The 27,859-nt window shown below is 34.8% G+C and overlaps 2 protein-coding genes across 12 annotated transcripts in view; one reads left to right on the top strand and one right to left on the bottom strand.

The window, feature by feature from the left end:
• Positions 1–1,650, bottom strand: part of TMEM232 (transmembrane protein 232) — a 332,283-nt gene extending 330,633 nt beyond the window's left edge. For all 10 annotated transcript variants that reach the window (XR_008525429.2, XM_054555806.2, XM_054555796.2 and 7 more), the window contains exon 1: positions 1,328–1,650. The gene's annotated coding sequence lies outside the window, so the exon portion shown is untranslated. The remainder of the gene's footprint in view (positions 1–1,327) is intronic.
• SLC25A46 (solute carrier family 25 member 46) lies at positions 688–27,859 on the top strand. 2 transcript variants are annotated; one of them, XM_054555809.2, is made up of 8 exons: positions 688–853; positions 4,653–4,695; positions 6,333–6,390; positions 8,874–8,951; positions 10,749–10,849; positions 18,016–18,072; positions 19,250–19,307; positions 23,923–27,859. In XM_054555809.2, the coding sequence occupies exons 1-8, from the start codon at positions 844–846 to the stop codon at positions 24,499–24,501; spliced, it is 984 nt and encodes a 327-aa protein (XP_054411784.1). In that variant the 5' UTR covers positions 688–843; the 3' UTR covers positions 24,502–27,859. The 2 variants fall into 2 exon arrangements, with proteins under 2 accessions (XP_054411784.1, XP_002815821.2); XM_002815775.6 differs by lacking the exon at positions 688–853 and adding an exon at positions 1,573–2,008.

The following is a 27,859-nucleotide window of genomic DNA, read 5'->3' on the forward strand; positions in this document are numbered from 1 at the left end:
CTAAGACTTTGGAGTCAAAAAATATGGTTATTTTTACAGTTTTTGATACATAGTGCCAAACTGCTCTCCATCAGAAAGTTATGCTTTATATCATTTTAGAAATTAATGAAAGCTACTTTCTTCTCACCTGGAAAGACAATGTGCATTTTCAAACCTTTTAAACACCTTAATACGTGAAAGATAATTAAGATTTACCTTTTTTCAATTAGTAAAGGACATTTTTATATGATATTATCTATTTACATTTCCTTTTTTTGTATGAATTGCCTCTACATGTCCTTTGCTCATATTTCTGATTTGCCTTTATTCATTGGTATGAACTCTTTGTACATTAAAGATACTGTTCCATTGTTTAAACCATGTTAAAATGTCATTTTTCTCAGTTTGTGATTTGCCTTTCAATTGTGATTACTATATATTTTAAAATTTACTCTACGGACATTTAAATTTTATACAGTCAAGAGACTCAACACCTTTGCCCAAGTTGCATCGCAATCAAATTTAAGAATGTCAATTCGTTATTTAAAAATGTTAATTGTACATTTTTAATGTACTGTATCAAAATATCTCATGTAACCCATAAATATATACACCTAATATACACCCATAAAAAATAAAAAGTGATAAAACTGTAGAAAAATAATGTCAGTTCACTCAAAACAAAGTTGATTATCACTTTCAATCAAGGTTCGCATCTGGAAGATCGAGAACTGCACGTCAGAATTCTCTTGGAAAAGCTCTAGGAATCCTGGGCTTCCATCAAGTTGAAGGAACATAGGATGAACCCATGGAAGGCTTCCTCAGATCTGGGGAGGGAGCCTGGCCCAAGAGCCCGTGGAGCTAATGAAAACAGGTAGTAGGGGACCCTCTACAGAAGTCCTCTCAGTTATTCAATTACAGGTCCCAATTTTGAACGATATAACAGGGATTTCAATACCCTGAGTGATTTAGACACATCAGGAAAAAATACGACAGAAAACTACAGTTTCTTTACAGCCTTAGAAAAGGAAAACGCGTAATTCCTAACTCCAGGAGGGCAGTATTCGAGTACGTCGGTTTCTTTCACCCCCGACGTTCACTTCAACTTTTAAAATACTTGCTCTGGTGGTCCACAGTACTTTCGCGTTCACTGGGCGGTACCATATCTCTCAATAGATTTCATCCAAAACCCCAAGAGCGGGAGACAAAGCTAGGTGGAACGTTATTAACCCTCCACAACTCCAACCTCTACTAGCTTCCTCGGAGCAAGCGAGGCACCAGCCCCGTGAGAAAACACTGAGATCTGGGGCGTAGCTGTGACATGGGGTATTTCTGGCTGGGATCTCACCGGGTAAGCTCCACCCGCGGGTTATCGGCTCCCTCCAAGAAGCATCTTTGACCTCCTCCCATGCAGGCCCTATTCCTACACCAGTTCTCTTTCTGGAATCTCTTTGGTACTGTGTTTCATTAATCCCACAACCATATTCCCACCTATTCCCTAACGACAACAAACTTTTAAGGTCTAGGTTACCGCCGCGTCTCCCTAGCAACCGTGCCCTTTAATGGTTGCCGGAAGAGGCTATAATCACGTGCTCCGAAGACTTCCGGGTTTCCAACGTGACTTCCGGTTGTCAGAATTTCCCCCAGACTCGGCGGCGGGCGACAGGAAGCTGTGTGGGCTTAGGTCGTGGTGGCCCGGGTGGTGGTGGGCTCCGGGCGGGCTCGCGTCATCCTGCCCCCGCTGCGATGCATCCGCGGCGCCCGGACGGATTTGATGGCTTGGGCTACCGGGGTGGTGCCCGGGACGAGCAGGGCTTTGGCGGCGCTTTCCCTGCAAGGTCCTTCAGCACCGGGTCGGACCTGGGCCACTGGGTGACGACTCCCCCAGACATCCCCGGCAGCCGCAACCTTCACTGGGGCGAGAAGAGCCCGCCCTACGGCGTGCCCACCACCTCCACCCCGTACGAAGGCCCCACGGAGGAACCCTTTTCCAGTGGCGGCGGCGGCAGTGTGCAGGGGCAGAGCAGTGGTGAGAAGCAGGGGGACCGACACAGGGATGATGGGTTAGTGGGGCCGCGGCTTGCGGCCTGCAGACCCCGGAAGCGGCGCGGAGGGTCCCGCCTCCTGTTCCTTCTCATCCTATCGCGCGCCACACCCTTTGCCCTCCTTTCGTCCTCTGCCCCACAGGCTGGCCTCCTCTTCCTCACAAACGAATTCTCCTGGATCAACTCCAAAAAGACATCTGCCTTAGCTATGGGGTGCATAGCAGGAATTTTTAGAGGTTTTGGTGTCTCAACTGATGGCCTGAGTTAAAAAGGAGATTGGATTATTTACTGTTACCTGATTCACTTTGGCAGCTCTATTTTCTTGATTTAATTAATTAATTAATTAATGTGTTTACTTGTAGTTTTGTGTTCTGAAAAGAGAAGCCTTTCAGCATACGCATACTTGGGTTCAAACTTGGTTGTGCCACTCGTAATGTGAACAACTTAACCTCTGTGAGCCCTCAGTTTTCTCATCTTTAAGATGTGTAGAAGAATCCTGTATGGGACACATAGGCTAAAAAAAAAAAGTTTCCTTCCTTTTCCTCTTTAAACACAGGAGTTTTATCTGCTTTTCAGATCCCCAGTCTAGAAAGTTTCCTTCCTATAATTTTCCTTTCTGCTTTCCTTCTGCTGACCTAAAAACTACATATAAAAGTTAGAAACACTGATAAAATTTCAAGATAGGACTTCGGAATCATGACATAATTATTCTCCATGGGATGTCAGAAAAGCTGCAACACTGCATGATGTAGATATTTTCAACATCCTTTTTTATTCATAAAATATGAATAATAGCTACCTCTTTCTATTCTCCTGGAATTGTTAGAATAATAGATTAATGGTATTATTTAATATTAAATTTATTGTAGAAATCAGCTTTATTCTTATTTCGTCGACTTTGACTTGGAAGTACAATAATATTTAACTAAGAAGAATAGACTAACGAATGTCTAGTGAGTAAATGAGGATGTGAAGGATAGATGACTTACCTAGCTAATTGTCATACAATTAGCTTTTTGACTCTTACCAGTTTAAAGTTATGCTTTGATGGTTACAATGAGGAGGAGTTCCTTGACACAAGCAGGGGTTTATTTTGCAGCCTTAACAGGTGGGTGAATGTTAATTTTGCAACAAAGATAGACACCTAAGAGACTTACACAGTAAACAAGACTAAACCTTCCTAACACCTTCCAGAAAATGTTAGTAACATTTTCTGTTACTATTTGGGGATGATCTATACATACAAAATGGGTAAGGCCGGGCGCGGTGGCTCACGCCTGTAATCCCAGTACTTTGGGAGGCCAAGGCGGGCGGATCACGAGGTCAGGAGATCGAGACCCTCCTGGCTAACACGATGAAATCCCGTCTCTACTAAAAAATAGAAAAAATTAGCCGGGCGTGGTGGCGGGCGCCTGTAGTCCCAGCTAGTCGGGAGGCTGAGGCAGGAGAATGGCGTCAACCCGGGAGGCGGAGCTTGCAGTGAGCCGACATCGCGCCACTGCATTCCAGCCTGGGCGACAGAGCGAGACTCCGTCTCAAAACAAACAAAAAAAGGTAAAATCTAAGGTAAAAGTACCGTAGGTGGGTAAAAGAAGCTTTCTATTTAGCTTATACATTTTTCTAGGGTGAACCGCGTAATTTCCCAAGAACATGCTTAGGTGGCCTTGTTCTGATTGAAAGGGAATAGTGAGGGCAATTGCTTCACTTGAAAGAAAAGAGGAGAGAAAGAATTGTAACTTGTGAATATTGTATTATAGTTAGAATTTGATGTCTGGTCCCCTGGGGTTGTAATAGTTCACCACTATGACTTTGAGTTTAGTCAAGAAGAAAGGCTTTTCTCTTTTGACATATGCATAGGAATGTTTCTAGCTGTGAACTTTTCCAGTAACATAACAGACATACCATCTGTAGTAGCATTTAGGTATCCAGTAACCTACTCCAATTAATTAAACAGCTAGCCTCAAACTAAAACTTGAAGAGATGGGGGAGAGCTGTATTTACCCATTTTGGTTATCCCTAAGTACCCTTTCAAGTTAATAATTTAGAGGTGCTTTACTTGTAGTTATTGGTTTAATAAAGTGCTCTCCGTCAGTAACAGTGAATAACTAGTTTTACAGCATAAGACGTAAAGTCGTAGGTGGAATATCAGCTGTGGCCAACCATGGAAATTTTTTTATTTGATTGGAATCAGAAGCTGAAAACTGGTAGCCCTTAGGTTCTGTCCGGATATTTGTTTCATTAGGCCAAGACAATGTGATAACAATTTTTGAAATGGTTGTCCAGGACTTTAAAATTGGAAGCTTTTATATAAAATGAGAATATCTTTTTTTGAAAAAATTACAGCTTCGAAACCCTGGGCCCACACTCTAATATGGCAACAATGAATTGGAGTGAAAGAGTAATTGTGCTTTAAAGACTCTACACCTTGCAATTTGCCACAGACCCCAGCAGAATCCTTCATTCATTTAAATTATTTCCCTGGCCCCTATCAGAATTTGACTTTGAGGTTTAAATGAACAGCAGATTAATAAAATAAATTTTTTAAAATTGTTTTGAGACTAAACCTAAATTATCAGTAATTGGTTATCAGTAATCTTATTTTTTTATTTCTATTTTTTTTTACTTTAGAACAGCTGAATAGATTTGCTGGATTTGGTATTGGACTTGCAAGGTAATGTTTTATCTAAAGATGTTTAAAGCTTTTATTTATTTAATTTAGAGTTTTTCTTTAATTTATAATATTAAATGATTATTATTTCTTCCTTTAGGTTGTTTCTTTGAAGCAGCAGCTTAAATTTTGAATAATATTTTGCAGAAAAAATCATGATCATTATTTAAAATATATAATTTGATAGTTTTTCCAGTAAGGATAGACTAGTCATCCAATTTTATAAACACAAAGTAATTTTGTAATGAGTATTGTAACTGTTTTCATGGGTCTATCCAAAAAATAAAATGAAGTGTAATCTTATCTTCCATCAAAAAAAGTAATTTAGAATGGGGTTCATGAAGATCAAATGGCTCTGCTGATAAGAACTTTTTTCATAGGACATTTTCTGAAAGAAAAATTACATGGCATTTAATTATGCCATGTAATTGACGTGTCATTTCCCATATCAAACATACAGAGATCTAGTTTCATTTTATACTGTAGATATTAATATTATGTATTATATATTGTTTCCCTTACTTACCTGTTTGCATATCTGGTTTTCATTCTTTTCATGGGTCTATCCAAAGAATAAAATGAAATGTAATCTATCTGTCTCCCATCAAAAAATTAATTGTGCATGGAGGCTTCTCTCTAAACATTCTAATGCTTACAAGATATTTAGCAGCATAGCATCTAGATTTTGTTTATAATCAGCGTTTGGTGATAGCATTATTTTTTTTATATCTAACAATCATTTTAAGAAAAGCCTTTAGTCTTGATTATTGTGATCCTTAGTGAATACCATTTTCAAAAATATTGAAATTGCACAAAGCTTACACTTCATGCCATAATGATCATTATTTTAAACATTTTAACCAAGAAAAACACCTTATTTGCATAATTAAACCCGAGGATGTTAATGTCAATATAAATAAACTCTGTGTTTTCCATTCTGCTGGAGTTGTTTTTTGCTTCAATATTTATACTTAAAGCTTTGATTCATTTGATAGACTATTATTACATATAAATATATGTGCACATGTATGTATACATCACTCTGAGACCTGAAACCCACAGCTGTAATTGTTTTGTGGGGCACATTCTCAAAATAAATATTTGATACATAAATATTTGTCAATTAACATGGTCATTAAGAATCTTATAATTTAAGATTTATACTTAAATTTATACTTAAACCTTATAATTTAAGTGCATCAAAACCAAACATTTTTAGAATGGGGTTCATGACGATCAAATGGCTCTGCTGATAGGAATTTTGTTCATAGGACATTTTCTGAAAGAAATAATTTGCAGCATTAAATGCCATTTAATTGATGTGTCATTTCCCACATTAAACATACAGAGATCTAGTTTCATCTTATACTATAGACATTAATATTATGTATTATGTATTGTTCCCCTTATTTACTAGTATGAAGATCTGGTTTTCATTCTTTTCATATTGAATTTTGTTATGGGTAGAATCATTTGCAAACATTTCTAGACATTTTTAAAGATCTATTTAATTTTTTTAAGAATGGAAAACATAAAATAATGCAGGATTCTTCAGGCAAGAATAATTTCAGAAAGATACATGTTGTAAATTTAATTTATCTCTATGTAGACATACATATACATAAATTATTTTTATATAGTCTCTTTACAGAAAATGTATTGGCACATCCTTGCATTGTTCTACGCCGCCAATGTCAGGTAAATGTAATTTCTGTGATCTTTTGAAGCAATACTTCTGACCCTAATATGAAGGGCAGAACTCACATAAATAACATGAAACCAGGTAATTGTTACTTCATGTGAAATGTTCCAAACTTTTTGGTCTCAAAACCTCTTTAAAGTCTTAAAAAAAAAATTGAGGATCCTAAATAACTTTGGTTTATGTTGGTCATATCTATGATATTTACCATTTCAGAAATTAAAATTGGGAAAATTTCATTGCATCTATGTAATTCATTAAAATAATAACACCTATTAGTAAGATAATATATTTTTATGAAAGTAACTATTTTGCATTTTTGCAAATATCTTTAATACCTGACATAATAGAAGAGAGCCAGTTTCTCTCATATGCTTCTGCAGTCAATCTGTTGTATCACGTGGTTTTTGAAAGAAGCAAGGAAATTTAGTCTTGTACACATGTGTAGTTGAAAGCAGGAGAGGAGTATATTATATTCTTTTGAGATAATTGTGGGTATTCTTTGTAATTGCACCAAAACTCACTGTGTGGTGGTTTCTTAAAGGTTATTTGCAATGTGAAATCAGAAATCATTTTAGTGAACTTTTTATACTTTGTTACATTAAAAAATCCATTTAACTATACTGCATCTTGAATAGATATTTTTACTTATGCATGATTCCATGTAATTGTGCACAAGTTATTTGAAAAATATTGACCAATTGAGTTACATAGATCTTCCTGATGTTAAAACATTTGATTATAAAAATATCAAAAAATCATCTTCATTAAAAATACTATTGATCTCACTAGAAAAGTCTTTTAAGTATTGTCAGCTCTTGACGATGCATATAGATTTTCCAAAATTCTGAGTTTTACTTGAAAATTCAAACTTATCATTGACATTAAATACTGTTATTTATTTTTGTTTTAATCAACAATCTCACTTTGTTTATTTTTTAAAATATGTCTGTCCCGAGAGTGAATAGGTATAGTCCGTCAATGAGTTTTTCTAAGTAAAAATGATGTTCCGTGAAAAAAGTGGCTAGTTTAGCTTGCAGTTCTATCATACAAGTGCTTTCCTCATGACAGCAATCTTACTTCCTTATGTAACACACGGGATATTAATTAGAAAGAGGATGTGTACTCAAAGGTCAAGGATTCATAAAATTAACATTTTGTTACTTCATTGTCAAGGATATTCCTATATGAAGGTTGCTTTTTTCTCCCTATGGGTAAATGAGGTGAAAAATTACTGTAAGTACGAAAATACAGTTTGATGGTGCTGCCTCAATTTGTGCTAATGAGCTGGGAGTTTTACCTACCATTGCTTTTCTACCATTAGTGAAAATGTCAAGACAGTGAAAAAAGCAAATGATATCTTAGTAATCACTAGGAAAATAATTTTGAACTTGTCAAGCCCCTGAAAGGGTAATGGGGCCCTCAGGAGTCAGTGGACCCCATCTGCAAACTCTGTTATAACCCACTTTTTTTGTTTGTTTGTTTGAGACTGAGTCTCGCTTTCTTGGCCAAACTGGAGTGCAGTGGCATGATCTCGGCTCACTGCAAACTCCGCCTCCTGGGTTCACGCCATTCTCCTGCCTCAGCCTCCCAAGTAGCTGGGACTACAGGCGCCCGCCACCACCCCTGGCTAATTTTTTGTATTTTTAGTAGACACGGGATTTCATCGTGTTAGCCAGGATGGTCTCGATCTCCTGACCTCATGATCTGCCCACCTCAGCCTCCCAAAGTGCTGGGATTACAGGCGTGAACCACTGTGCCCGTCCTGTTATAACCCACTTTCTCTGTAAAGTAATGCTTCCTATATTTGTTTGCTGTTAGAGTTCAAAACAGTATAAATCATTATAAATTAATCTCTTCATGCTTAGCACTGAAAAGTATGTATACAGAAATACCATTAAAATAGCATTGACTGTATGTGCCACAGAACAGTGTATTTCAGATATATATTTTACATTGTAGTAATATTAACATGGAGATCCAATGGATACTTTATATATAAGTAACAAATATATTATTTTTAAATGTTTTATGAAATAATACCATTAGAATGTAATACATTCTAATATTTTATTGTTTCACATAATAAATATTGTTTTGACACTCCCCCAATTGATTTCATATACCAGTCAGTTGCCATGTATAGTTTGAAAAATGCTTGCCTAAAATGAACATGAGTTGGGAGATGTAATTCAGTTGTTTAAGGCAAAACAAATATCAAATAAGACCCTCTTTATTATATAGTCTACAGTACTGTGTGTATTATGCATTGGTCTTCAGATTGTATTTATATAACCATACATACTGTACTTTTAATAGGTTATTTAAAGCACTTTAAAGAGTAATTTTGCTTATGTGTAATTTATGTTGACTTTGGAATTAACTTTTATTTATACTGCAATTCCACCATATATCTTTCATGGCTCTGTTATTTCTTGGCAAAACATTAACAGAAAGAAATAATGAAATATCTTTTTTACAGGTTAATTACCATGCTCAGCATTACCATCTCACTCCATTTACAGTCATCAATATTATGTACAGTTTCAACAAAACTCAGGTGAGAATTTTGTCTGTGGATTCTATTAAAGGTTTATATAAGTGTCATTTGGGCTTAGTAATCGTTAAAGCAAGAAAAATTACTTTCAATTCGGTCAATAAAACATCTTAACTGTTGTAGTAAAACTAAAGTAGCACAATGATATGTTTTTGAATCTTTCAAAATTTAATTTAGCAAAAGTACAAATTAATTTAGCAAAACCACAAAGAGCTGTGCTAAGATGATGTCTCTGCTATCAAGAGGCTCATATTTATTCATGGAGACAAAATCTTAGAAGATTGTGCTGCAGTAAGATAAAGGCAATATTAGAAGTACAGAATGCTGTCAGAATACAAAAGACAAGTACGTTATCAAAACTGGGCTCGGGCACAGTGTATGGCTGGAAAAACTTTGGGAAAAGAAAGGCCCGAATTGTGTGCTTCTTGTTGAGAAGTCTAACTCTTCATGATGAGGATAGAGAAAAGGTTTTTAAAGTAGATGTGTGAAGGCAGAAGACAAAGAGAGATCATAATGTTTGGGAATGGATTTAATAGAGTACAATGGGAGCTTGAAGTGGGGGTTGAAGAGTAAAAGAAAGATGAAAAAGTAGCCAGAGAAGTAAGCAAGATCCAGGTTCTAAAGCACCTTCTCAGAACTGCACGCTGCTAGATCTTAAAAGCTACAAGAGTACTGTTGAAGGTGTTTTAGCCATGACCAAAGTATCTTGAAGAGCTTTGGATTGTTTGGCAATATCTATTAAAATTTAAAATGTACGTGTTCTTTCACTTCCAGGAACTTATCCCACATAGATGTGCACATATATATGCAAAAATATATATACAAGGATGTCCTATGCCATTGCATGTAATAGACTGGAAATGATTAAATGTCTACCACTAGCGTACCAGTGAAATAATTATGGTATATTATGGTGAAACACCTTGTAACCTTTAAAAATAAGAGGGTAGCTCTGTGTATATAATGTGGAATGATCTCCAGGATATTTTTTATGTTTCAAGATAATACTACCTGTTAAAAATAAACAAAACAAAAATATTTCTATAACATACACACACAGATGTATATGCATGGATTATCTCGATAAATTTTAAAACTGCTGCTGAAGACTGGGATGAAAAGGAGACAGACTTTTCAACTGATACTCTATTGCTTCTTTTTAATTCTATCATGTATATCTATTAATAATATAGATAAATAATAGGAGTATTACTGATGGTATCATGCAAAGGGGCAAAACCAGAGACAGTGAAACTTGTAGTCAAATTGATATAAAGTAATAGTGTTAAGTATGGAGAAGAACATGGATTTGTAAGATACTAAGGGAGTAGAATTTGTAGAACCTGGGGACTGATTAGATAGGAAGAGTGAGAGAAAAATCTTTTCTAGATATATTGTTTGGACACTAGGATGATGAAGCTGCTATCTAGGGAAATAGAAAATACAGCAGAGAAGGAAAGAATTGGTGTGGTATGAGTGAGTATGATTGGGTTAAGTTGTGGATATGTAAGTTTCAAGTTACCTTGTGTCATCCACAGGACAGGACTAGTAGGAGTTGAATATTAGGGATATTTAATAAATTAGTTAATCATTAGGGGTTTTAATTAATAGGAATGTTCTTCTTGGCCTAAGCATAACTTTAAAATGATATAAAATTAATTTAATTATAGTTCTCTACTAATATTTCTATTAGAATAATGTTTTATTGGAAAATATCTATACAATATCAAGTTTTATTAAGATCTTTTATGTTTCAGATGTAGGTATTAACAGAAATAACATGAATTTTGTTCAATTTAGGGACCTAGAGCCCTGTGGAAAGGAATGGGAAGTACATTTATTGTCCAGGGAGTCACACTTGGAGCAGAAGGCATAATTAGTGAATTTACACCTTTGCCAAGGTACCTTTTTTAGCATTTCTTCAGTATTAGTTTCATGTGGTGATTTGTTTTTAGATGCAGGCGGTACATGTGCAGGCTTGTTACATGGGTATATTGTGTGATGCTGAAGTTTGGACTTCTAATGATCCTCTCATCCAACAATTCTCAATTGTGTAAACATCATACCCAATAGGTAGCTTTCAACCCTTGTCCCCATCCCTCCCCTATTATATTGCTTTAATAATAAATAAAAAATACCTTGAATCTGAAAACTTGTCTGAAGTAACTAAAAGAAAAAACAAAGAATAAAATTAATTGTATATTATTAAATTAGTATGTGATAAAGAAAATGTGTCTTGGCTTAGTATCTATTGAGATGTATCTTTCAGCTCCTACTGCTATGTGCCAGCAACTGCCAGCTGAGGAACAAATGTGTTTAAGTATTCATTTAATGAAGGAGACACATGTAAGCAAGAAGAGGTAACATGTCCAATGTCATGGGGTTGGACAGTCTAGGTAATAAAAGAAGTGTCTTATGTTTGGAATATTGGGTATGTATGAAATGGAATATTAGGAAAAGAAGCTGAGGTGCTACATTACAATACAATTGTGCCTTTGTAAGTTTATTCTCTATGGGGTTGGAATATGTTTCTTTTTTTAATATATAGATGTTCTGATCAAGATATATTCAAATGGCAGTGTAAAATAAATGGAGTAGTATAGACAGATTTATGGAGATCTATTGTAATAATCTAGGCGAGGCTGGGAAGGTTCTGAACTGTGGAACAGAACAGAAAGGGATGAGCTGGCTAGACATTTCTGAAGTATAGTTGATGGTCATTATGTTAGCTTGGTAATTGGAGATAGGAGAGAATGAGTTGTCAGTAGTGACTGAGATTTCTAGATTGGAAAATGTTAACCAAGATGGAGAATTCAAGAAGAAGAAAAAGTTGGAGTGGGGAAGAAGATAAAGAATTTATCTTTCAATAAATGAAGTTTGAGATTCTTGCAAGACATCGAGGGAGGGGGACATGTCTAATATTTGGTTGGAACCATGGATCAGAGTTAAAAAAAAAAATGAAAATTGAAACAGAGGCAGAGCTTTGGGTATTGTGGCATAAAAGTAGCAGTTGAAGCTTAGGATAGATGAAATCACCTAAGGAGAAAGCATAGATTAAATGAATAAAATGGACCAAGGACAGAATCCTAGGCATACATGTGTGCCGTGTGTGTGTGGGAGCGGTGGAAGCAGGGGTAGTTGGGGGAGATAATGAGAGAAATTAGAGAGGTCCTCAGAACAAATTGGAAATAGCATAAGATGTAGGACAATCATGTTCTAGAAACCAAAAATGGGAGAATTAGAATTGTAGATACATTTGAGAGAGAGGGTAGAGAAATTAGGGAAATTTGCTTTTGGGTCTCTCTTTTCTCTGTGAAGCAGGATACAGGGTTATTTGGTAAAAAAAAGATAAGCATTGGGGTTGTAGTAGAAAAGCATGAGAGGAATGATACACATTTGGGACAGTCACAATGATGGGTAACAAAGGAATCTTACAAAGAGTATATGAAAGGAATGTTAATAGGTAATACTGGAAATTAGAAATTTTTAAGGTGCTATTTGGCATTACTCTGATTTTCTATATCAGCACTATATTTTTGTATATCATCCCATCGATAATGTTAGAGGCTTTGGAATGGTTTGTTAATCCAAATTTATTCTCTGGCAGGGTGAATTTTTTGGATTGTTAAAAAAGTGAGATAGTTGAAGGCATAGCTACTAGTGTAACGCATATGCCCAATGTTGGGATTTAGTCCTTATAGGGAAGGAAATGAAAGCAAGAGAAACTGATATTAAGCTTTTTTCCAATGTGATTGCTTTTGAAGGACCTCGTAGTCTTGAAGTGCCTTAAATAAAGCTTTGTTAAAAGGTTTGAAACAAAACAAAGATGAGAAAGGTCAGCAACATTTGGGCAGCTCAGAGTTTCTTGTTTTATTCTTTAAAAATCTGTATTTCTTTGTTTGGCTAACTATTCACTTTATTGCTTTTATATCACTAGATAAGATCCCAAGTTAGTACTTATAGTCAAATATTCTTGAAATTCTGTAACAAACAATTCTTTAAAAAGTAACAAAATGCAGGAAATTCCATTTGGTCGAGTGAAAAAAATTCAATGCAGTTGTTCCTCATATCTGTGGGGGATTGATTCCAGGACCCCCAGTGGATACCAAAATCCAGAGATGCTTAAGTCCGTTTTATAAAATGGTGTTGTATTTGCATACAACCTGTACACAACCTCCTGTATACTTTAAATCATTTCTTGATTCCTTGTAATACCAAATACAATGTAAATGCTATGTAAATAGTTGTTATTCTATATTGTTTAGGGAATAATGACAAGAAAAAAAAAACTCTGTACACATTCAGTACAGATGCAACTATCCCTTTTTTAAATAAATATTGTAAATCCATAGTTGCCTGAATCCATGTATGTGGAACCCATGGATATGGAGGGTTGACTATATTTGCAACCAGAACACTATTGGTTCAGGTCCTGGCTATTCCACTTTTTATTTCTGGGACCTTAGGCAAGTAATGTTGCCTCTCTAAAGCAGAGATGAAGGGATAACATTAATTTCAGGCTACAGGGAAGAAAAAAGAAAAATAGGAATGGGGAGGCATAGGACTTTATAAAATTTTATCATCTAACTTTCTTAGTAGACACACGTCAAGTGAGTGGGAATATATTTTCATCATTTTGAATCTTTCTAAAGAAGACAAAATAGTAACCTCTATTGCATTGTTCTACTTGGATAATTTTGGTGATAAGCCCCACTCATTAATTCATTCATTTATTTGGCTAACAGTTCCTGAGTACTTACTATGTGCCAGGTTCTGTGCTAAAAACCGGGTTTACAATGAGGAAAATAAACAAAAGGTAACTGTTGCCAGGAAGCTCAGAATCTAATAAAAGTACATTCACTAAGAACAATAATTCCATTAATGAATAATTGCAAATTGAAATTTGTTTTCTGAAGCAAAAGAATATAGTTCTATGAAAGTATTAAAGGGCTAGAAACAGTGTCCCTAGTAACATGACACTTAAGGTAGATCAGAGTGGTAATTAGGAGGTACATACCAGTTTGTATAAAAATGCTGTTGCACTGGGGAGCATAGAGAATTCAGGTGTAACTGAGAGAAAGCTCACATGGCTGGAGCTCTGGCCAAGGGTAAGGGTACAGAGCAGGTGGGAGCCAGAACATGTGTGGCCCTGTAGGCCATTTTAAGAATATTGAAGAGGTTCTGTAAGGTCAGTGACATCAGGTTTGTTTTGAAACGGTCATTGTAACTGTAGATGAAAAGGTTGCATGAGGACCGAAGTGAATAAAAAGAGACATCTTAGTATTCTATTACCATAATAAAAGTGAGAAAAGATAGTGGCTAAGATCAGGGTGGTATCTTTTGAGATAGAGGTAAGTGGACAGTTTTGAAATATACTTAGGTCAAACTGAGGGAATTTGGTGATGCTTTAGGAATGGTAGATGAAAGAGAAGGCAGTATCAAGAATGACTTCTTGTATTTGGGCTTGTGTAACTAGTTGTCAAATGAAGCTGTTTTTTTGAAGTATAGTGTGAATATCTTTTAAAAAATTATTTATTCTTCTTTGGGCAAATTTGACCTTTCCTATTAATGGGAAGAAGGCAGAGTTTGTTTCTGTATCCTATTAATGGGAAGAAGAAGGAGCAAACAAGGTCACAAAACATTAACTAAAAGCAGTTCACAGAAGCTACTACATGAGGAGGATGAGCTCTGAGGTCTCCTAGCCTGGGGTTTTTTAATTGCATAACATTTACTAGGTAGAACAGGGGAGATAGTATAGATTTGCCAATATTTAGGGGTTTTTTATACAGTTTATGATCAAATCAGAGAGAAAAACAGCAGATCTCTAGTGTTCATTGTCAGCAAATTTATAATTTCTCAGTAGTATTACTTTTTAACAAATTATATATTACCCAGGATCATCATGTGTGATCTCTTTACCTACTGCTAAACCCTTCCCTGTCCTCTCTCCCAGCTGCAGTGAGTTAAACCATGTGTCGTTCTATCCCCACAGTACCCTTTACTTAATTTACGTGTGGCTTTTTTCATACTGTTAACGTGAGGTAGGAGTTCCTGTAACCAAGGCTACCTGTGTGGTTCAGTCTCTCACAAAACCCATTTGGTTCAACTCCAACTTAGCTTTGACTCATCACACATCTGTGGTTATACCACTGTAAACATCTTGTAGTCTTCCTCCAACAGTTCCCTCTGAATTTGCTTATTTTAAACACATGTTATTTTAAACACAATGAAATCTTCCTCAAATTCAATAGATTTCCTGTCTGATTAACAGTTCCTGAGTAGGGAACACTGAAAGAGTTTAAGTAGAAAAGAAAGATTTTAAGTTGGACTTTAGTACAAGTGCATTTTCAGGTCTTTTATCATATCCAGATGGAGTTGTCTGTAGGCACATGATATGGGGCTGGCATATAATGAATTCTTAACTGAATGTAAATTAATTTGGGAGATTTTGAAGCTCTAACCCTAGATATGAGGGTCCCTAGGGAAGAAGGATACACTATGGTAGAAGAATAGAGCCTGAAGCTTAGGAACTCTAACAAGGGGTGGCTGGGTTAAGAAAGGTGATCCTGAAAAGGAGTCAGGAGAGACCAGAAGGCAGGATAAAAACCAACAGAATGGGCTAGTGGAGCACAGGGGCAAAGAGTGCTTCAAGGAGAGAAGAGGCTCTGATGGCTGCTGAAATGTCAAATAAGGTAGAGACTTAAAAATGTCCATCAGATTTAATGACATGGAGATTATTGGAGACTTTGGCAAGAGCTGTTTTTGTTCGAAACCAATTTGAAGTGGGTTCAGAGGTGAGTGGGAAAGCACAGACGTGGAAACAGAAAGTTTAGAAGGTTGGCTCTGACTAAGATTGATGAAGAGAGGTAACTGGAAGATGAGGGGTTTAGGGTAGGTTGGGGGAAGTTATTTTATTTTGTTTTTTTAATTAGGATAGTTATTTGACCATTGGAAAATTAAAGACTGCTGAGACAGAGTTATTTTAGAATTTTATTGCTTTTTTTGTGTTGATTATGCATACGAGTATGTGTTTTGATCTGTTAAATGAAAAACTAGACTGTTTTGAGAAAAGCAAGGTACTCAAATAAATTTTATTAATTTTTTCGCTCATTAGGGAGGGCATTTTTTGTTTGGAAATAGTTAATTTAGATATATTTACATGTTTGGTATTTGATAATGAATTATAAAAAGGTTTAGTGACTGAAGCTTTTAAGTATGCTTATTTAAATTTCTAGAGCTGTAAGTAAATTTTACCCATTTTATAAAGTAGTAGAGAACAGGTACAAGGAAGAGTCCCAAAAGCATTTTTTTTAAATACTTGGTTTTAAGTCTCCTTTTATCTTAATGATCTTAAGAATTGGCAGTAGTCATCAAAGGGGAGGTAACTCAGAATTGACATTGTATTTAAAGGGGAGGCTACCCAGTCCTTAGTGTTTACCACAGTTTTATACTTAAAATTGGTGTCGTCATAAACTGTGGTAATACTTTCTGAGGCCATGAGTATTAGCTGTGCCCAGATGATTTACAAAGCATGTTACGTATTTTGTTTTATAATCATAAAGTAACTTTCAGTAAGATAGGAGGCCTAATCTATTTTTTATATTTTTTGACTTAATCATTGAATAATATGATTTCAGCTACATTGTGTTGTTCAGGCCAAATAAATATCCTAATAGTAATTTAATCAAGAGTTTGGCCCAGAAGGTGCTCTAAGGTCTTAGAAATCAGGGGTAGTTGCTGTATTGTCTGAAAGTCTCTGATGTGTGTACTCCTTTATATGCTGTTGTTTTTCAAATTCAGTCACTGGAAATAGAAAATGTTTTTCTAGATTCCTGCTGTAGCCATGATGGAATGAGTACCAATTCCATCAGAGGAACTGGTGGTAGCAAGTCTTATCTTTATTTTGCACTTCCCTTTCTGTTTTTCTTTTTCTCTTTTTCTTTTTACTTTTCTTCTATCTCCCCTGCCTTTTCATTTTTTTCTTCTTATTTACTTTCTTTTTTTTTTTTTTTTTTTACTGTCTATAATCTTGACTCTTTTTGGACTTTTCTCTTGATAGAACTTACTCCCTTTTTTCCCCTTTGGTTCTATTTCATTTCAGCTTGCCTCCCTCCCTCCCTTCCTTCTTTCTTTCTTTTTTTTTTTTTCTTTCTTCCTTTTTTTCTTTCTTCTCTTGTTTTCCAAAGGTAACCAAACTAGCAGACAGAATGCATACAATCCTAGACCTTGGTTCCAGACCTGGCATTTTTGCCTGTTTCCTTTGAACATTTCCCTGTGATCTTTTTGACCCTGATTTTTCTCATCAGTAAGACAAGTGTGACAATATCTGCTCTGCTTATCTCATAAGATTCTTCTTTGTATCAAATAAGATGAGAGACAGTACAGGCGGAGTACCAGGGTTTAGAACACAGTTCCACACTAACTGATTACTTGGCTTTGGATAAGTTATTAATCCCCTCTGATCCTATCTCCTCCTCTATGAAATGGAGAAAATAGGGTTATTATGAAGATTAGAAATAGTTCATGCAAAGCACTTTGCATAGTCATGGCATTTAGTAGGTGCTCACAAAGATAATAGAATATAATGGTCACAAAATTATGTAATTGTACTAAGTAAAGATAATTCAGAAATTAGGTACTACATAAACGTAATGTGTCAGCCTGCATTAGAATTACTTAACTTTTTAAAAAAATTCTCATTCTTATATACTTTGTAAAGCCTTTTTTAATCCTGTTCTTTGTTTCCATATCTATTCTCTTTCTTTTAACCAATCATCTTAATTTTCTTCCTTTAATTTCTCATGTTTACTTTCGTAATCAGTTGTGCCTCTTGCTTCTCTGCCAGCCCCTTCTATCAGCACTTACGAAAACACCTTGTATTTTTTTCTCTCAAACCATCACAGTTGTTTACACTGTGTTCTAGAAAAGAAAATGTTCACCATTAGAATATATTTCTCCTACAGATTAAAAAAAATTAGAGTTGATTGCTGTTTTGAAAATTGTGCTAATTCCAGATGTTTTAAATAACATGGCTTTTGTTTAATTTAAGTTTATTTTTATGTTTTAGGGAGGTTTTACATAAATGGAGTCCTAAACAAATAGGAGAACACCTTCTACTGAAATCGTAAGTATCAAAAAATGGCATTTTTATTGGACATTTTCACTAATTTTTATAGTATTAGAACTGGAAACAAATCTTATTAAATAACTGTAGAGAAGGAAATTAGAGCAGTGAAATGTTGGTGGGACTATAACTTCAAAGGACAAAGTAACACAGAGTTTAGGAATAAATCCTGAAATATATATTATCTTTAAAATAAATCTTACTAATTTGAAAGGCTGGAATCACAGACTAATTTTGTGTGTATATTCTTAGGAAGTTAGCATAGGTCTTCAATTTATTTAACCCAGATTTTCAAAGAAAGTATAACTATTTTATTGTTAATCAGAGATGCAGATATATTTGTATGGTGATGAACAAACCCAAAAAACCTTAGTGACATTGAAATGTAGTCCTAAAGGCACTTAGTGATTTTACAACGGTAACCATTTTTGTAGATTAGAATTTTATTCTTCACTTTTTAATTTTTTTTTTGAAGATTGTGAATTGGAAATCCCCCAGCTTGCTGGCTCCCTCAGTGGGACATTCCAGCACATTATTACTTAGTGATGTTCCATTCACCTTGAAAACCACTACTTGCCAGGACCTGGCCCATAAGGGTTAGGTAAGTCCCACCTTGATATTATTTTGAATAACTATATTTTGCAGGCTTGCAAAGTTGTAATATTACTATGTCTAAATATTGGTGATAGGAAACAACTTTGCAAAGCTGTATAATGTTGTTTTTTTAATAATAAAAGGGACTTCACTCACCATTGAAGACTGGCCTAACTCTGCTGGATGGGAAATCTGGGAATTGATATAAGAGGATAGTAACAGAAAAGTTTACTTGCTCAAATATCACTAAAAAGGCAAACTATGGAATGGATCCCTCATCCTCAATTTTAAGTTTTAGATTTATAGGCTGCATTAGGTATGTGTAGGTAGATGTCCAATCTATTTTCTTTGCAGGCTGTCCTTGTTTTATCATTTGATTTTTTCATCTCTGTTGAATAAAGCATCCTATGTTACAGATTTCTGAAGTTAATATTTTTAGGCTATAGGTATTAATAGTTGAAAACCTTAAAAAGATTATTCTAGCTTGACTATAAATTATGTTGACATATTAAAGCAAATATTAAAAAGTTTACTATAAGCATCTTGTTTCAGTATACTGATAAATTTGTTTTAATTTCTATAGCCTAACTTACGTGGTGGCAATGCCTTTTTATTCAGCAAGTCTGATTGAAACAGTGCAGGTGAGCTTTTTTTTTACTGTCATTTTTTTTTATTTAAGAATAGTTTTTTGACTATTCAGTATATTGTAGATATCTAACATTTTAGCAGAAAATTTTAAGACTATGTCTTAAAATATTTATTTTATAAATATCACAGTTATATCACACGTTGCTTGTCTGTATATTTCCATTGCAATCTTAAGTCACACTTCTAGTTTTAATTATTTTTGTCCTTTCCATAGGCAACTATACTCTTCATTTAGACATCTCAGAACACAGCCTATAACTTGCTCTGAAAACAAAGAATCTATAAACTTTTTAAGGCCCTTACATACAACTCAGATGGTTATGGCTTATCATTGGACAGTAAATTAATAATTACCTGAGAATAAACATGATGGATAATCATCCGAACAGGAAGCAGATTGTCCCCACAGGTAGTTTCCTGACAGGATTCTTTTAAAATATGCCTTTAAGTAACATTTGATACTATTGGGTGTGGTAAATACTACAAAGCTGGAGCAATTTTCTGCTAGCACTTTAAATTCTGTTTGCTTGTGTTACTATTCCTAACCACATGGTGGCGCTTCAAGTACATGTAATTAAATGTCTTACCCTCCTTCCTACACTTAAAACTGTAAGATGAAGGTAGTTTTTACTTCACCTGTATACAAAATCCAACTATTTGTACACCTGTCTTCTATTTCCACATCAGATCCTCTAGCATATTCTTTTCTCTAGTATATGTGAGTGCCCTCTCTGTAAAAACTCCCACTGGATCAGCCTTTGCTCTTCTAATTACTCTTTTCTACCTTCTTTCTTTTCTGGCTGTATCATTCATCTTTGATTTATGATTATTATTATTATTATTTCTGTTAGAACTTCAGTTAACTGAAGTTAATGTCTTGTGACCCAAATAATACTTTCCCTTCCCCTTGCATTTGGCATTGTGTTAAATAAATGATCAATTTTTGTATGGTGCTATAGAATTTACAGAGTTGTCACTTGTATGAGATAGCCTCGTTTTAAAGATAAGGGGAAAATGTCAGGAAGGTAATTATTTAAGGAAAAACAACTAAGCAGAATGATTTATTGGGGAAAACAATTTTTAGCTTGAGACAGACCCATTATCACATTTCTCTGCTTAAATTAGACCTGGGACTTTAGACAGATTTCTTAACCTTTATAATTTTCTTATCCATAAATTGTGAATAGTATTTTAATAACTGAAGTGTAACATTGAATGAGTTATTTATATAAGTGCCTGGCTCACTATGCGATAGGGTTTTTTGTGTGTATGTGTTTTTTTAACCCAGTATTTACTCCTTGTTTTCTGCTTCAAGTTCCACCTGCTAACTCCTTTTGATTTCTTTAATCTGCTTTACTAGGACTCTTTTTTTCTTTAGATTTCTCTCCTGAACATCTTTTTTCAATAATGCCTTTGCCCTCTCTTCTCTTATACCTTAAGGCTCAATCCTTGACTCTGTTTTTTATCCTATACTCATTATTCTGAAAGAGCTAATTTATTCACAGGAATCATTAGCTCTAATCTTAGGTGAGTTAAATCTTCAAACTCAACTTATAAAAACAATCTCATCTATCCCTCTAAAAATTAGCTTCCTTTAGAACCTCTTCTCCCTAGCAATATATTAATGATACTATTGTTATCTTCACACTAAAGATTCAAAACTTTAGTTTTTGTTTTAGGAAAGTTTTTTATTTTTACATTTCTTTCATCCTTCATAATTACCCAGTCATCACGAACTTTGTAGTTATGTATTTCTTCATTAAGAATCCTTGAGGCCTAGGTGGGCGGATCATGAGGTCAGGAGTTCAAGACCAGCCTGGCCAACATAGTGAAATCCCATCTCTACTAAAAATACAAAAATTAGCTCGGCGTGGTGGACGCCTGTTGTCCCAGCTAGTCAGGAGGCTGAGGTGGAAGAATCTCTTGAACCCGGGAGGCAGAGGTTGCGGTGAGCTGAGATCACGCCACTGTATCCAGCCTCGGTGACAGAGTAAGACTCTGTCTTAAAAAAAAAAAAAAAAAAAAAAAAAAAAATTCCTTGTACTAGTCCCCGCATTTTAAAAGTCAATACTCATACAAGATTGTTTTCAAGTTGTAATACTGATATATATATCCTTTTACTGATTAAGGATTCATATTGACTCATATTCCCTAAAATCAACTTCAGACTTCTTGTTATAGTTTTAAACCAAGGTTTTAATTGCATCACTTTACCTTTCAGATTATCTTCCTTAACTGCTAAACTTTTAAAAAAAATTTTATCAATTATTTATTGAGTACTTGCCTGTATCAGGTACTGTTATAGACCCTGGGGATACAACAGCAAACAAAACCAAAATGCTCTGCTCTCATAGCACTTATATTCTTATGGGGAAAGTAGACATAAACAACTAAATAAAAGGTATATTTCGTGGTGATTAATTGCTAAAGAAAGCAAAAATAAAGCAAGGAAGGCAAATAGGATGTGTAATGGGTAGGGAGGGGCATTTAATTTTTTTTTTTTTTTTATTATACTTCAGGTTTTATGGTACACGTGCACAATGTGCAGGTTAGTTACATATGTATACATGTGCCATGCTGGTGTGCTGCACCCACCAACTCGTCATCCAGCATTAGGTATATCTCCCAATGCTATCCCTCCCCGCTCCCCCCACCCCACAACAGTCCCCATTTAATATTTTTTTAAGAAGATAAGTAAAGGTCTCACTGAGAAGGTGACATTTATGTAAAGATCAACATGGATATTTGGGAGAATATTCTAAGTAGAGGGAAGGCAAGTGCAAACGCCCTTACATGGGACTGTGTCATGTGTGTTGTATCATACATGCTTGGGAAGTAGGAAGGATGCCGATATGGTTGATGCTAACTAAGCGCAAAATAAGCAAATGTTGAATTTTATTTAGAGGGAAAGCAGGTGCAAAAACTCTTAAGTGGGACTGTGTCATGTGTGTTGTATCATACATGCTTAAGAAGTAGAAAGGAAGCTGTCATTATTGGTGCTAAGTAAGCAAGGAGGAATACAGGAGATGAGGCCTGAGTAGTAAGTGGAGACCAGATTACATAGGACATTGTAAATAATTGTAATAATTGGGCTTTTGTTTGAGAAGGATGGAAAGTCTTTGATAGGTTTGAGCAGAACAGTGGTGTGATCTGACATACATCATTATTAGGATCTCTTTGACTGTTGCATTAAAAATAAACTGGAGTGGGAAGGAAGACGGAGTCAGAAGTGGGAAGATGGATTAGAAGGCTAGGCAAGCTCATTGTCGTCTCATAGTTTTAAATATCATCTATTTACTAAAGACTCCCACATTTATAATACAATGCTCCTCCACTTACAATGTGATTACATCCCAATAAACCTGTCATAAATTTGAAAAATCATAAGCTGAGACATTGTAAGTTGGAAACCGTCTGTAGGTCCATTATGTACCTTTTTCTGTAATTTCTATTGTGAACTCCATTTGAAGTTAATTTACTTAACATTTCTGAACTCTTGATCTTCACCAAATTGCTACTCTGGCAATTTTTCAACTCAGTAAAAGGCAATGCTATTCCCCCAGTTCCTCTGGACAACAACTTTGGGGTTATCCTTGACCCTTCTCTTGCATACCCCAAATGCAATTCACCAGTAATTCCCATAGACTTTGATTTTAGGATAAAAGCACAATTGAACCACTTTACTTCTGTTGCCATCTTCTAGTCCAAGCCACCATCATCTCTTCGTTACTGGAATCATTCCAGTGACTTTTGAACCGGTTTCTCAACTGATCTTGTCCTCCTTTGCACAACAGCCAGTATTCTTTTAAAATATAAATTATGTCATGTCCGTCTTCTGCTTAAAATCAACCATTTATTTCCCATCTGACTAGAAGCCAAAGTCTACAGATTAGTCTATAAGGCATGATATAGCTCCTGGCTACCTTATACATTTCATCTGCTACTTTTCTGCAGTCATTGCTGCAGCCAAAGTGCCTTTTAGCAAGTTCTTTTCTATCTATCTATACCTCGGTAATCCGTACCAAACTTTCTTGTTCATATCCCCAAAATTCTACAAAAGCAGACATTGCAGGTGATCATAAGACTAACATTTATTGAGTGACTCCTGAGTGCCAAGCCTTTTTTCATTTAATATTCACAACAACCCTGTGCATAAAAAGTAGACAGTGCTCATTTCCATTTTTATAGAATGGGAAACTGTGCTTAGGAGAAGTTAAGTAACTTGACAATGGTTACGTAGCCAGTAAGTAATGGAGGCAGGATTTAAACATGTTTAAGAACTATAAGCACTATATTGTCTCCTTAAGCATTATATAGTTATTGCCTTTCCACATGAGTTCTAAGAAGTTTCTTGAGATGTATCCACCTACGCATCTCCCCAGTCTCCCTACCCCAATAAGATTAGCTCCCAACTTCACTGCTAGCAATTTTATGAGATTTCATTTGAAAAAAAATCTGATGCCTAGGTAACAGTTAAAGTCTGCAAATCATGGATGTTTCCCTCTTCAGTCACTATGTTAGGATTTAAAAGGAACCTAGAAAGAGTCCTTTTTCTGTGGCAAAATAAGCAAATGTTAAGCTTTACTTATTTCATCATTTTTATTTCAGAGTGAGATAATTCGAGATAATACTGGCATTTTGGAATGTGTTAAAGAAGGAATTGGGAGAGTGATAGGCATGGGAGTGCCTCATAGCAAACGACTTCTTCCGCTTCTTTCCTTGATCTTCCCTACAGTGCTTCATGGAGTTCTTCATTACATCATCAGCTCACTTATTCAGAAGTTTGTCCTACTAATTCTAAAGAGAAAGACTTACAATAGCCACCTAGCTGAGAGCACTAGCCCTGTGCAGAGTATGTTGGATGCTTATTTTCCAGAACTTATTGCTAACTTTGCTGCCAGTCTTTGTTCTGACGTTATACTTTACCCACTGGAAACAGTTTTGCACCGCCTTCACATTCAAGGAACACGCACAATAATTGACAATACAGACCTTGGCTATGAAGTGCTTCCAATCAATACACAGTATGAGGGAATGAGAGACTGTATCAATACCATAAAGCAGGAGGAAGGAGTGTTTGGTTTTTATAAAGGGTTTGGTGCTCTTATAATACAGTACACATTGCATGCAGCTGTTTTACAGATTACCAAAATTATTTACTCTACACTTCTTCAAAATAACATTTGAGATTTAGGTTCCTTCACTGAGTAGTCTGGAAGATATAATCTGGATAATTTGCTATGAAGTTATGAGGGATAAAAGTGAAATACTGGGGAAGAAAATGGATTGGAAAGTAAAATTGGTACTAAAGTTCATACTGATTATCTTGACTTTGTTTTTTAAGGCATAGGTATATATTTTGGATCAAAATTCTTCCAAATTTGGAAACTCAATAAAAATAACACTTATTAAATTCTAATTAGTGTAGCACTCATGCTGAAGTAAACATGATCCTAGGCAGAAGCAAAATTTTATTATAAAATCTAAAACAAAACTTTATAGAGTTGAATCTATTCCATCTGACTTAAATATTTGCCAAACGTTTATTTTACCTCCTAGATTGATGTTGGTATAGTATCGTTAATACAGTGTAGTATATTAATGTCCTTAATACAATCAGGAGGTTTTTACCTTTAAGCAAATAAATTATGTCATTATTGAAAAAGACTTAAGGGATGATTAGATTTGGCAATCTGTAAGCAGGAGTCTAAAGGTTTTAAATTGCATTGTCCCTGTATAACTATCTTAATGGCTATATATATGTATTTTATAAAGCCATTTATGTATACACATGTAACTTGGAATTTCCTTCATCCCTACACATTTTCTACACTTACATCACCTTATTGCATAAAACAAAGTCATGCGCTTTCTGCTAGAACATCAAAATATCAAAAGCCAAGGTACCCAAAAGATGCAAGTCAGAGACAACATCCTTGTCCATATCCAAACCCAGTGTTTCAGTGCTAGCAACTTAATTTGTCATACATTTATAGAGTTTGGTTTGCTTTGCTAGTTGTGTGAATCATCGGGTTGTTTTTAGAGCCACTGTTAAGAGAGAACATAAAATAATCATGACAATTACTACTGTTTCCACATTTACAAATTGTGTACTTAAATGAACCTCATTTCCCTTTTATTTCTGAATGGCTTGTCTGAGAGGAAACAAAATTAAAATTCATCTGGGAACTTGTGCCTCTTGTCTACTATATAGTCACCACTAAATAATGGCTTCCGTTTTTATTTTCTTTCAGTTTTTGCTTTAAATTTTGTTTTCCAAAATAGTTGTACGTGGAGGGAAAAGCAATTATTCTTATCACCTTTTATTTAAACTTCTTTAGATGAATACTGAAGAAAAATCCAAACCTTAAAGGAAATGTGCCCTTGTATTTTACGGGTGAGGGGAAAAAGTGCATTTCAACATATAATAAGCAAAAAAATTACTAATCAGTTTAATAAAAACATTTTGTCTATTCCTAAATGTAATTTGGTGGGTTAAGCACTTTGTATAGTAAAATGATATGTGTCTGCTCTATCATTAGACATTTTAAAGTTTCATTTCTTCACATGAATAATCACAGTTGTATCACGAACCATTTAGCGCTCTGAAGCACAGTGACTTTGCACTGATATTGTCCAACCAAGAATGCATACGAATAGAAATTCATTTTACTTGCTAAATGTCACAGAAATGGTTACTTTTTGCAAATAGTAGTGTTGGAACAAAAAAGTGATATCCAAAAAGTGTAAAAACAGTAATAAGTAGCAAATCTCTCCTGTGTGTGTGTAGTTACTGAAACACCTACATTTTCCATATTTAAATTCCACCAAAAGGGGGAAAATAAAATTAAACACCACTGATCACATTTTATATTTTATGGTGACTATTTTAGATTAAGGTTTACTTTGTCCAACCAATAGCATTTAAATTGTTTTTGATTAGGATAGTTTCAGATAAGAGTAAACCAGAAAATTTCAAGTTTGAAAAATTTCTAGAAAAGAATCTGAGTAGAATCAAGTATTTACTAGTGAAAATCTGTAGGATCCTTTATTTAGCTAAAAATTAAATATTTCAGGATATTTGTTGGAAGTTAGCATGAAAATAGTTACATAAATTCATTTTATTGTAGAATAATTATAAGACCGATAGGCTGAACCACACACAAATAAGGTTGATCTTGTTTTCCTTTTTGGAGAAAGAGAATACAAATTAACATTAAAACTGAAATGTAGAAAGTAAAATATGAATAATTTTTTACAACCACTCCAAATTAGTTGAAACAAAATCTTGAACAGTCACGCACTTAAATTTAAACTAGCCAAATATGTTGCACTGAATTTTGAAAAGAATGAGTGAGATAACTGTAAGATACACCCGTTCCCTTTTTAAAATTGTTATTTGTCTTTAACATGGGTGCCAGATCAAATATCCATGGGCCATACTTCTTAAGATAATAACAGCTCAAAATAATATTTTTTAATTCAGTAGAACTAATAGCATTATGAAAAAGATTCTATTAAATGTTCCACAGGCCCACTGGTCCTCTTATATAAGCCAAATTTTGGCCATGGAGCTTGTGATACACTTGCCTTACATTATAGGGTTTCTTAATTTGAGTCAAGTATACTGAAAGCAATTAAAAACTGGTAAATATTAATTTACTATGTAAAGTGAACTTATGAATTAACTTACTAAATACATATATGTAGACCTTCCCGAAATGCCATTCTCAATTTTATTTTATGGGCTTTAAAAAAAATTATCTGGGTTAATAAGGTTATCTATTAAAGCCCCCAGAATCTCAGCACTAGATGTTATAAATATGAAATAGTAAAAACAAGGTCACTTGAAAATGGGTATTTGATACCTTAGCTGGTGTTTTCAGAAACATACAGAACTGGAGAGGTGAGAACTTGCTTACTTTTGCAGATATACCTGACTACTGACAACTGTCTTTTTAGCAGCGGCTTTGTTAAAACTGCACAAAGCATTCACTTTATTGATTGAGTACAAATGCTTTAGTGTTTCTACCTAAGTATTCGTACATCTGTTCAGGAAATGAAAAAAAAAATGCTGCTTTATATTAGTTTTATCAACTGAGGTTGTGGAGGATGTTTGTCCACTGATCTTTTGAAACAGAAAAGAATACTTTGTCAGCTTCTAATAAGATAGCCAGGTTTGAATTATTTGCAAAATTTATATAAGCAAATAAAATCTCTTGGTAACAATTCATATTGCACTAGAATTTGAATGATACTGTTGTTGGCATTTCTGTTTCTCTTTCAAGTAGTTGTAAATAGTCTTTTTCTCATATAAACTGAATGCCTAATGTCTTACTCTTGAGTCATTTAGTATCATTGATATGGTACCATGTTGTATAGCAGAGTAACAAAATCATGATTTGACAATGAAATTTACATAATGCCTCACCTAGAGATGTTTTGTCTGTATGACTTTCTTTTTTTTAAAGTTTGTCTTACTGTTACTTTAAATGTTTTGGTTAAATTGTGTAATATGAAAAGTTCAATAAAATGTTGAAATAAA

This window comes from Pongo abelii, chromosome 4 (genome assembly GCF_028885655.2).
Source record: "Pongo abelii isolate AG06213 chromosome 4, NHGRI_mPonAbe1-v2.0_pri, whole genome shotgun sequence".
Taxonomy (NCBI): Eukaryota; Metazoa; Chordata; class Mammalia; order Primates; family Hominidae; genus Pongo; species Pongo abelii.

Coding starts and splice junctions, on each gene's coding strand:
- SLC25A46 (XM_002815775.6), top strand. CDS start 1,726: ATGCATCCGCGGCGCCCGGACGGATTTGATGGCTTGGGCTACCGGGGT. Junction 6,391..8,873: donor TTCTACGCCGCCAATGTCAG/GTAAATGTAATT, acceptor TCTTTTTTACAG/GTTAATTACCATGCTCAGCA. Junction 10,850..18,015: donor GAATTTACACCTTTGCCAAG/GTACCTTTTTTA, acceptor TTTATGTTTTAG/GGAGGTTTTACATAAATGGA.